The sequence below is a fragment of the Pogoniulus pusillus genome, chromosome 5 (assembly GCF_015220805.1).
Source record: "Pogoniulus pusillus isolate bPogPus1 chromosome 5, bPogPus1.pri, whole genome shotgun sequence".
Taxonomy (NCBI): domain Eukaryota; kingdom Metazoa; phylum Chordata; class Aves; order Piciformes; family Lybiidae; genus Pogoniulus; species Pogoniulus pusillus.
In genome coordinates, this window is record NC_087268.1 from 25118729 (window position 1) to 25130814 (window position 12086).

General features: G+C 42.8%; 1 protein-coding gene across 4 annotated transcripts in view; it reads right to left on the minus strand.

The window, feature by feature from the left end:
* CRACDL (CRACD like) overlaps positions 1–12086 on the minus strand; it is a 73250-nt gene that overhangs the window by 13798 nt on the left and 47366 nt on the right. For 3 of the 4 annotated variants that reach the window (XM_064143556.1, XM_064143557.1, XM_064143555.1), the window contains exons 4-8: positions 11420–11555; positions 10904–11068; positions 10231–10299; positions 5510–5740; positions 2238–3831 (exon numbers count right to left, since the gene is read on the minus strand). In XM_064143556.1, the coding sequence (XP_063999626.1) occupies positions 2238–3831; positions 5510–5740; positions 10231–10299; positions 10904–11068; positions 11420–11555 (2195 nt within the window). The remainder of the gene's footprint in view (positions 1–2237; positions 3832–5509; positions 5741–10230; positions 10300–10903; positions 11069–11419; positions 11556–12086) is intronic. The other variant, XM_064143558.1, reaches the window with a different exon arrangement.

Below are 12086 nucleotides of genomic sequence, written 5' to 3' on the forward strand. Positions count from 1 at the left end.
GGCATCACTGTGCAAATCCCTTCACCAAAGCTGGTGTGGTGCGAAGGCAAGCAGAGAAGGTGAGCACACCTTTTTCATCCATGACATCAGGCAGCCAGCTCAGGCTGATATGGCAACTGAGTTTGGACCAGACTGATTTTCATTTAGAAAGAGATCCTCTGAGCCCTGGCATGCCCACAGAGAAGAACTCATTATCAAGTGACTCAAAACTGGAAATATATGGAAAACCCTAGCAGCTTTGCTTAAGGCGATACAATAAGATCAGTAAGGCAGAAGAACACTAATTACCATTGCAGATCAGTCTGAGCCATCATGTTAAACCCCAGACCATCCAGATTTGGTGTAATACTGTCAGGTGGACAGGAATATATTCAGAACAGGGCTCCCTGACCTGCCGTTGCACATTCAAATTCCAGGTGTCTGCACTGCTGCCAGGGGTATCAGGGCACAGCTCTTGCCCACAGACCCTGTTCTGCAGAGGACAGCCCTGAGCCTGAGGGAAGGAGTCTCCTTTATCCCAGAGCTGAGAAGACAGGAGAATCCTTGATGAGAAATATGTTCCTCAAAACAGTTTCTTCCCTTTCTCTCCCTCCAGCCCTCACTGTCTCCTGCTCTGCTTCCACTACAAGCACCCTGGGACTCAGCAAGTGTGATGTTAAAAAAATACCATGTGCAAGAGCATTGACATTCCCACTGCTTTCTTCTGTTCTCTGCCAGACCAAGCCTACTGTGATAGGTCTCCTCACTTGTTCACAGTATGACCCTCCCCAAAATCTCAATCAATTAGCAATCTGGGTGTCGCTACAAATAATCAGCTACTCCTAAAGGCAGGGTAGGACAGGGCAGAGGGGAAAACACCTTTAAAGGGAGTGCTGTGATTATAGAAAGGATAGTTCCTTGCCTACATATGTGGGGAAGCTCTGGCTGGATGGCTGTGGGAGTCTTGTCTGGCTATGCAGGCAGTGAATCTCCTCCTTCACAGTCACTGAGAGAGCATGAAAAAAAGGCCAGAGCCCTGCAAAGGTATTTGTGATGATGCAGCAGATGACAAGTGGAATCTGCTGTCATCTGGGGTGTCAGCAGGCTGCCTCTGGGCCCAGGAAGAGACTTTTGTCACCCTACAGGACAAGTGGCCTGTTGCATCCTGAGGCATTCCTTTGGCTTGGTGTTCACCCATTCTGAATCTCAGAGACTTATTAACTAGAGAAGAACCATGGAGAGTAGCTCTGTAATGGCACAAGGAAACCTTTTCATTCACTCGGCCAGCATCTCCTCCTTCTATTCTTAACATCAAACTTGAGACCAGACAAATTTGGGGCAGGGAAGAAGTTTTTCTCACATATCAGAAGACCTAAATGTTTGGGGTTTTTTTTTTCCCCTTTTATCTGTTCTCTGAAGTGAAGAGCAGAGGCCTCCTCCTAGAATTGCTTCAGTGTACTTCACCTAACTTGTTTACTGCCCTTGCAAAGACCTCAGACAGCAGTGCCACTTCCAGCCTTTTCCGTTCTCTGCCTGTAGCACACAATATATTTATCAGTCTCCAGAGGATTGATTTTTTTTTAAACTCTAACCCAATTATATAATGCAGACAACAGGGTGAAATTTAACAATCTACAGCAGACATAATCTTACAGTCTTTTCTTGGCTTTGAGCTCCAGAAAGCTGCAGGGTAGTTAATTTTTGTTTTTAAACACGGAATGAGTAACATTAAAGATAGATAAATGAATAAGCCACACTCACAGGAGACAACAAACAAATGGCATGTTGAGCATGCCAGGCAGTTGCTAGCATCTCTGCTAGTGCTATAGTGAAAAAGAAGGTCTAGAGGTCTGAGTCTCTTATCCCATGCAGGGCACTGCATGTGAAATGTGTGCCTGGCTCCTGAATTGCCATACGGCAGCTTTAACTGGGGACACTTGGTGATTGGATATTTGTGTTTCAGACTACTTGATATTGCACTTTGGGTTTTGAGCATCACTTCGAACATCCTTTAAACAACACCCTGAACTGCAAGACTCACCAGCAAAAATATCTTATTCTGTCTACTGCTTTTCCCCTGCTGTCCTTCTGGTAATCTTTTCAGCAAGGGATGATCAGGGAGCAACAACACTAAAGGCAGAACTATCAGCTTGTGCTTACCAGTGCAGAATGACACAACAGGGCTGCCTCGTGCTTTCTCACAGGTAAGGTCATTCCTCACAAGCTAATGTAACTTTATGACATTTTGGGAGTCTTACCAGGCACTTTAGAAGGATTTGACTTTTTCTCCAAGTCTTTGTCTTCGTTTCTGTATTCAGGAGAGTGAATAGCTTTGTCCTGCTTCAACTTGTTTGCAGCAGTATTTGAAATAGGTATGTTTTGCAAGGCTGGCTTTTTAGGCAATGGAGGTTTGCTACTGAGCTGTTCAGAAGATTTTGCTTTGGGTTTGTTCTTTTCATGTAAAGAATCACCAGTATTTGTATCAGCTGTTTTTTTGGTCTGTGCCTTATCACCTTTTAGAAGGGAAGTCAACCCCTCATTTTCTAAAGTAAACTCTGCACTATATCTTTTAATTCCTTTTGATTCTGGTGATGAGTTTTCTCTAAATTTCAAGGACAGTGAGGTGGATCTAAGTTTCACTTGAAAAGGACTTTTATCTTCACAGCTCAGCTGATTCTGAGATACCACTGAAGAATCACTTGGTGCCAGCAAAACGCAGCCAACTGAAATGTCTGTAGGTTGGCCTGTGCTCTCAGAGTTGGACTCTGGCACTATAGCCTGTTTTTTGTTGCTACTTTTCTCCTCCTCCAGATCTGATCCTTTCTGCAAGTTGTCTTTCCACTTCTCATTTCTCAAGGACACCTGTTCTTTTGACAGGAAGAATCCAGTATTTAAAGGGCTTTCCAACTCTGATCTTTCTGGGAAGTGTAGGCTTCTGGTCCTTGGTCTCTCCCTTGCAGAGGAGACAGAAAACTTTCTCAAGGCACTGAGTTCATTGGCTGCTTTTTCAGCTTTCTCCTCCAAAAGTTCCTCCTTTTGTACCAGTGACTGACTGTTCTCCTTACCAGAAGCAGCTGTTTCTGGGGCAGTCTTTGTTTTCTCTAGAGAGACAGAAGCAGATGATCCCATCCATGTTGAGGAAGCAGGATGTGAAACATGGTATGAATCTGTGGGCTGTAAAGAACCTATGGAAAAGTGCTTGCTGGACTCTGACAGTAGAGCAACCCCTTTCATTGCCTCTTTATTACAGGGCATTTCCACAGGTATCTGATCATCCTGCTGTATATTTTCTTCTGACCCTTCCAAACAAATACTATTCTTACTTATTGAAATATCTTCTTCAGATGGTATTTTATTTACTGAGTACACAGTAGGAAGCTCCTTAGTTTCTCGATTTAAAATGTCGATTGTCACATCATTCACACCTCCAGACAACAGAACTGCTGTTTCTGAGGAGTCTTCTTGCTTTTGTACTTCTCCCTCTGGATTGGAGTAGAAAGAAGTTGCAGAGTCTTTGCCTTCTAACAGCATTGAGGACTCAGACTTCACATACACTGTTTCCAGTGTTGGTTGGCAGCCCTCTGGTTTATTCTCTGGTAGCAGGGCTTCCTGTACAACAGCAGACTCAGAAGCAGGCTGAGTCATCGCTGATCTCAAAGCAGGGGGAAGGTCCTCAGGCATTCTGAGCTGTGGCCAGGAAGCCACATCCTGTGCTGCAGTTGTGTTGCATGGCAGTTCTTGACTGCTGGGTTTAAATACAGCATCTGACAGGTCTGTCTGCACCTCCTTTTCAACATCTTCTTCTTCTTCTGGGGTACAGCTCAAATCAGTCAGAGATTCAGACTGGGTCCTCTGCAAGAAAGAAATTCAGAAGCTCCATCACCATCTACAGATTTACCTTTTTCCTTATTCATTACTGAATTTACAATTAAGATTTTAGAGAGCACTTTTTTTTTTAATCTACATGCTGGATGTTTTTGGTCTAAGCAGATCCTGGAATAATATATTTAACCAATATAAAAGTAATCAATGATGCTTCCTTCTGCACAACTACTGCTTTCATGCCTTTGTTGATGAGAAGTTCATCAAAACAATGGTCGCTGGAGTGTCCTTGGCACTTGATTTCCCAGAGCATACTGGGTATGTTGTGTTGCTCTTGGGCAAAAAGCAGTACTTGAAAGACAAAAATCTGTCCCTTTGTATTTCGCTGCTGCCTACTAGCATTAAAAAATAAAACAACTCATTCTTGCAAGAGGGAAGGATACATAGGAGAAAGAGCAAAAATGTAACTAGTCCATCCCGTTACTGCACTTTCTGCCAACTGAGCATCTACCCCCATATGTCAGTCTTCTGTCTAATCTCACTGCCATACAGCATTACAGCCTTGCCTCCTTTCTGTAGAAGTCTTTTTCTTTCAAAAGCTAGACTATTTGATAAAAGTTTATAAAGGCATACTAGTTATCTGTGAGATCTTATGGCTAAGCTTCAAGTAATGACTGGCTAAATATACAGGATTATTTGAAAGAACATTATTAACCTGCTGAATATGCCTTTTCATGTGGTGCCTGTATTAGCTCACTGATGTACTGCAGTTTGTTGGGTAAATATGTAGTTTGGATGTAGGCCCTAATTCTAAGAACACAAAACTTGCATTCTGAAGATACTTCTAGGGTTCTTCCAAATTCTTGTTTTGCAAATGCAAAGACAGAGCTGCAATGCCACCTGCATTCACAGTCCACGTACACAGAAACATAAGAGCAGAAGACATCAGTTAGCCAGAAGCTGGGTGCACAGATTGAGTCAGGCACAAAAAGATCAGATTCATATTAGCAGAAGATGTGAGCACTCTCCATGGAAAAGCAGGAGGGTTGGGTCATCTGGCAGTTTATAGGCAGACTGGACAAGGCAATTGTATCTCACTAACAACATTACAATGGAAGGCAAGATTTGATCAGTGAGTTACTGCTTCACATGCTTTTCTGAATAACTGGCCTCATCATTGTGTTGCTCTAAGCAGTGCCCTACTGAGCCTAAAAATCACTCCCAGATTTTAGAAAACACAGAATACCAGCTAAGGAATATTTACAGACAGAAGGCATAATATTCTTCATGTTAAGCAAGCTGATTTAATGGCTTTCATTTATTTAAAACATTGAAAGAAACCACAAGCTGTAGTACAAGCAGCAATCTTCAGTTCTAGAAAAAGGAGATAGATGAATTAAGATAATAAATCATACTGCAAATAAATTTAAGAAGAAATTGCTACACTTGTCTCAAGACTTAACAAGTAATCTCACAACATTTAATCTGTTCCCTGTGTCCACTTGTCTCAAGACTTAACAAGTAATCTCACAATATTTAATCTGTTCCCTGTGTCTACTCCAGATACAACAGTTCCATTAAATAACAGCAACTAAACCATGGTGAAATATCCATGCCCACATGCAACTTCCAGCTGAGTCTGAAATACAAAGCCCAGTAAAAACTCCCTGGGTTTGTGTCGAAGGTGACACTTTATTTTCACAAGTACCTGAGAAAATCTTCTCATTTTACTGGACCTCTGGTTCCGGGGTTTTATTAAAAGCTTGTGTTTAGCAGCAGAGTTATCCAAGCAAGAGGAAAACTCAGGTGGAGTGTCAAAGTCGGCTGCGGGTGAGATGGTATTGTCAGATATCCTGGGAGCTCCAGTTTTAGCATTTCCATGCCTAGGGAACAGCTGACTGTCTGTAGAGAGAGATCTAGAAGAAGGACTCAACATAACCTGAAAAAAAAAATCAAAGTAGACAAACAAAGAAAGACATGAAAACAACTGCACCAATAAGGGGTCATGTTTGTTAGCATTTTAAGGTCACCTCTTTCTGACATCTCTTTAAAATACATTGTGTTTCCTAATGCTGCGTGTGGAGTACTGGTGTTAGCAATTCTCCATTTACCACTGCTTATGTATCATGCTATACTGTCCAGAAGGAAGGACCAAGTCACATTTAACTACATCTAAAGCACACAAATAGATGGCCAGCATATTTTCAAAGACAGGTTTGTAGAGTACTTAGTTATAGAACCTGCAGGAGGTCCGTCCTCCAGCATCTGTGGCTAGCTTCCTATCCACACTTATGCTGGGCTGGAGGATCCCTAGCTTCCTATACATCATTAGGTCTCTTCCAAGTCTACAACACCCTCCTATCAACTAAAGAATCAAACATCAATGTCATCAACACTTAAATCAGCTTGTGTTTACTCCTTATATATTACCTGAAATGTAAAATTTCATTCATAGACTGTTCTAGGACAACAGGACAAGTCCTACTAGGGGCCAATAATCCATTGAGAAATGACTCCTGAATGCTCCAAAGGGGACAGTACTTTCTGGAATACAAATTCCCTGTGTCCTTTAGCACAAACTACGCTAGTCCCAAGGCTGAAGCATAAAGAGGACTGAAAAGGACTCTAAAAACAGTTCTTCCTTTCTCTCGGATTCAGCTTTTACAGATAGTAAGACACTTTTTCCAAACAATTTGTCTGAGCATTAATAAGACTTCTGACAACTTGTGACAGCAGTCCCTTTGGAGGCTTGAAATTCCAGTTTATTTCATTAGAGTGGCTTTCCTCCTTTGCCATGCTTTCTTCTGCAGATTTTCTTCTTTCTTCCTTTCTCCTTCCATCTTTCCCTGGAAGTGGCATCTTACTGTGGGCGTTTGATAGAAGGGGATTGTTTTATTTAGGAAGAGAAAAAGCATCAGTGTTTTCTGCTATTAAAATCCTGCATTATGCACTGCAGCCAAGAGATGCTCTGGGGTGTAACGAGTGCCCATTACAGGTTCCTCAATGGCCAGGGGAAAACTCCCATTGATTTTAGTGGAGGCCAGACCCACAGCTTCCAATCATGCTTTCTATTTAAGAAAAAAGGTAGCTCAGCCATGCTGAATAATGGATGCTGTCATTAATTTTCACTCTACTGTATCTGCAGTCTAGTAGTCAAACATGACTAATGTACAATGAACACCACGTGGCTGCATTATACATTAGTACCTAATGGTAAATACATTGACATTTCAGCTCCACAATAAAGGCATGGCACATGTTCCTGACCAAGGCATGTCATTATTTGCCTGCCTTTCTTTCAGCTTCAGCTTTTCCTTGAGAACTTTGCATGTCTTCTTGTTGCAGTGCTCAGTGTTGGACATTATGCTGGAAAATCATGAACCTAGTTTGTAACTTAAATTTCAGCAGCCCGAGCAAATGCCAGTTCCGAGTCAGCTGCACAAGTTGCCTGTCCTAAAAAGCGTGGCTCTGGAGAAGCCTACTGGAGTGGATGCCCAGCAGACCTCTTTCTCCAAGTCTCATATGAACATGGCTCAGTTGTCCTTCAGCTGGTCACACCAGGTACCAGAGGGTGAGGGGACACAAGGGAACTCTATTCCCAAAGTCTAGATGGGGCAGTCACACTCCCTTTCTCCCTTCTTCAGTCCAGCAAAGCTTCCAAGACACAGACAGGTGATGTTGGTGCCCAAAATCTCAGGGCTGCATTTTATCAAAATTCTCAGCTCCATGAGGTGCTCTCCTCTGACTTCTAGAAGCAGGGCTAATCTCTCCAAAATGCCAGGTAGTAGACTGTGATCTGGGAGGAAAGCCTTCAGATAGGACTAGTTTCTGGCTGCACTCTTGAAACTGGAGTGGGATGAAGAGAGCTCCGAGATAAATGATGGGGCATGTGGAAAAAGCTAAGCAATCATGTGGTCATCACTAGTCTTAGGAGTCAAGCAAGTGAGTCAGAGTGATGTTAGTGTAACAACAGAGAGAAAAATCCTCCTTTAGCAAACACACATCTGGACTGGACAAATTTACAGTGAGCCAATCCCACTTTTCAATAAATATATTCTTCATGTGTTCTATTGGTTTTGCTCTAAAAATATTAAAGTTTCACTGCACATAAGCATAGAATCATAGAATCAACCAGGTTGGAAGAGATCTCCAAGATCATCCAGTCCAATCTATCACCCAGCCCTAGCCAGTCAACTAGACCATGGCACCAAGTACCTCATCCAGTCTTTTCTTGAACACCTCCAGAGACAGTGACTCCACCACCTCCCTGGGCAGCCCATTCCAATGGGAAATCACTCTCTCTGTGGAAAAACTTCCTCCTAACATCCAGCCTGTACTTTCCACAGCACAACTTGAGACTGTGTCCCCTTGTTCTATTGCTGGTTGCCTGGCAGAAGAGGCCAACTGCCACCTGGCTACAATGTCCCTTCAGGCAGTTGTAGACAGCAATGAGGTCACCCCTGAGCCTCCTCTTCTCCAGGCTAAACAATCCCAGCTCCCTCAGCCTCTCCTCATAGGGTTTGTGTTCCAGGCTTTTCACCAGCAGTTGTCCAAACAGCTTCATGTGGAATCTAACAAGTGTGGCCAGAAATCTTTGCTGAGCAGCTGAAGCTGGTTGCGAAATAGGCTTTTATCAAACAGAATCACAAAATTGTCAGGATTGGAAGGGACCTCAAAGATCATCCAGTTCCATGGGCAAGGACACTTTCCACTGGATCAGGTTGCCCAGAGCCACATCCAGCCTGGCCTTAAAAAAAACACATGGGGCTTCCACCACCTCCCAGGGCAACCTGTACCGGTGTTTCACCACCCTCACGGTGAAGAACTTTTTCCTAACATCCAATCTGATTCTACCCTCCTCTAGCTTGGATCCATTTTTCCTACTCCTATCACTACCTGACATTCTAATAAGTCCCTCAGCAGCTTTCTTGTAGGCCCCCTTCAGATATTGGAAGGCCACAACAAGGTCTCCTCAGAGCCTTCTCCTCTCCAGACTGAACAACTCCAACCCTGTCTCTCTCCATAAGAGAGGAACTCCAGACCTCTGATCATCCTCATGGCCCTTCTCTGGATACATTTCAGCATGTCTGTACCTTTCCTGTAATAGGGGCTTCAGAACTGGACACAGTACTTCAGGTGGTGTCTCACAAGAGTGGTGTAGAGGGGAAGATCACCTCTCTTGACCTGCTGGCCACATTTCTCTTAATGCAGCCCAGAATACAGTTGGCTTTCTGGTCTGCAAGTGCACACTGGTGACTCATATTGAGCTTCTCATCCACCAGGCCACCCAAGTCCTTTCCTTCAGGGCTGCTCTCAAGCCAGTCACTGCCCAGCCTGTATTGGTCCCTGGGATTGACCCAACCCAGATCCAGAACCTTGCACTTGGTCTCGTTGAACCTCATGAGGTTGGCCTGGGCCCACCTCTGCAGCCTGTCAAGGTTCCCCTGGTTGGATCCCTTCCCTCCAGCATGCCAGACACACCACACAGCTTGGTGTCAATGGCAAATTTGCTAAGGGTGCACTCAATGCCACTGTCACTGATGAAGATGTTAAACACGATTGGTCCCAGTACTGATCCCTGAGGGACTCCACTTGCACATGGACCCATTGACAGCCACTCTTTGGGCACAGCCCTTAAGCCAGTTATTTTCCAGTGAGTGCTCCATCCATCAAACTCTTATTTCACAGTCAGATCAGGACTAGTTTCTCTATTTCCTTTCTGTGGTGCCCTTCACTCCTCCTATTTCCAGAAAAAGCTTTTCTCTTTACCCCAGTCTTGTTTCCACCATGACTCCAGTCACGGACTACTAAAAGGAACTCTTCAGAGCCTTTCAAAAGCACCCTTCAATCAGCCAGCACAGCTGGCAGCTGATTGAAGAAAGCAATCTATTTGCCTGAAACATCACTTCAGTAAAATTCAGATAGAATCCAGCTGAAGGCTCAGACTCCTAAGCAGCAGTATCAACCACCATCATCAGGCAAACACCTTCTATATCCATGAGGTACCATTGTATCTAAAGCTTCTCAAAGAGCTTCCTCCTTCATCCTATGCATGTAACCCAAGCAGCCTTAACTGCAATCTTCCACCTTTAAAAAAAGGGATCCTATTCCATTGTTTACATCTGGTTGCTCTTGTTTGGAGACTAAAACATGTCTGTAAAGTCTGCTGAAGTATATGAGCTATTCTGGAAAGCTCAGTTATTATAAATGGGAGATTACTTAGTGTCACAATTATATTGATAAATAATCATAATTGTTGTGTTAGAAGGACAGGCATTAAAAAAGCACAGCAAGCAGACAGGCATGCAATTACAGACATACAAGACTTTTCTGCAGCAGATGGCAACAAGGTAATATTTATGTCTTTTATTTATTTAAAACACTATTATGCATAATTGCTTGGCCCTTAATACATATGGCAGAAGTTACCTGTTCTTCTTCTTCACTGCCTGTTCCAGCTAAACTCAGAGAGCTAAGGTGCCTGTGAGAATCAGAGAACTGTGGGATGGAATGAGGAAGAGGTTCAGTAAAAGATGACAAACGAGGTGGATATACTTGCAGAAAACATCTACACAAAGTGCATGCAGATACTGACAAGGTGAGTTGTATTTCTCTGTAGTCTTAAGGATTAGCAAGGACACTGCAAACATAAAGTGTTAGACATGCAGATAAAGAATGAAATATAACAAAACTATCATTTAAAAAGAAGTTTTTAATTACTTTATGGGGTTTTTCAATGACAGCCTAGAGAGACATTAAAGAGAGCTCCCTTATCAACACATACAAGAGGGAATAGAGGTTTTTCAGTCTTTTTTTATGCCTGGTGGCTCTTTGTAGTCTCTAAAAAACCCAATATCCTCATGCACACAAACACACTCATCCTCCCCTTCCTAGTTCTGCATTTTCTGGAGCAATTTTAACAGGAACAGAGATTTTAAGTAGCTGTTTACAGAGAGATTTTCTATTTTGAGTAAGGTATTTCTGAGTTGTTCAGAGATAAAGTAGTGATACATACAGCAAACTAAATAATTTATTCTGCCTTCCACACACATGTAAAATATATCATTAAATGATAATTTTTGTCAACAGTAGGACTACTCACTCTTGCTGCTGTGCCTGAATTTAGGTTTCCATGGAGTAAGGACATTTCTGGAGGACTCCTGGGTAATCCATCATCTTCAGAACTGGTCCCAGCATCCTCTGTTCGCTTTGCATGAAATCCAAATGGAGGTGGAGGTCCCAATTTCATGGTAGGCTGGAGTTTCAACTTCAGCATGGCATAAAATACATTAGCATGTGATAGTGATGGAGGTTTCCCCAGCACATGTATTAGTTCAGGCCAATGAGATACCTTTATTTTAAATTCACAATTGAGTGATCCAGGGCACAGGACATCTCACTTTAGACATTTTCTAAGGCAGCCACACAACTCTACATTTTTCAACTGTCATTTAAGGAGAATCAAGACATGACATTGCTGTCTAATTAACAAATGCTACATTCAGTGTGAGCTGCAGACAGATCTTTACTACTCAAATGCTCAACTACAAGAAAAATCCAGCTCGGCAAGACACCTCACCTCTTGCATTTGAAAAACACCCAATGTCATGTAAATTACCTGTAAAGCTCTAATCCGATCAGAAACATTTTCTTGAGAGAGCACTCTTACTGGCCTTGCAGGCTCTGGCGCAGTCTCAGGGATGAAAATGCTATCGTGTGACAAAGCTCTGCTTCCCATAATGCCTTTATGCACCCTAGAATAATACAACAGATCAGTGCAAACATACAGACTCCTTTTGCCAGTCTTAACTCAATTGGTCTTTGGAATATGGAGGGAGAGAGAGGTGTGTGCAGCATACATTCCACACGAGTTCCAGACTTCTCCATAAATACAACACAGTCATTCAGGCTAATCTAGGTAACACCTTTAGGAAACAAACAAAAAATTGCAGATGCTGTTATCTGTCACATTAACAGACCAAATCAAGGTAAAGGCAGATTAACTCCAACAACTGAGTTACACATTATGGAAAAGCAACTGGTCCTTGGCTGGAAGTCAGCAGCTGGGTAGCCTGAGAGTGCTGCAGGTAAACCCAGGTGCAAAATGGAGTTCATCTAAATGAGTCTGCACCTGAGATGGACTAACAATGTAAAAATGTGTCCTGCAAATGACCAGCCATTACCACAGTAAGAATAAGTAGTTTTTACTATTTAAGCATGATGCAGCTTTTAATGTATCTCTGACATCCAAGTCATGAACAAAAATATTTGGACAACACAGTTCT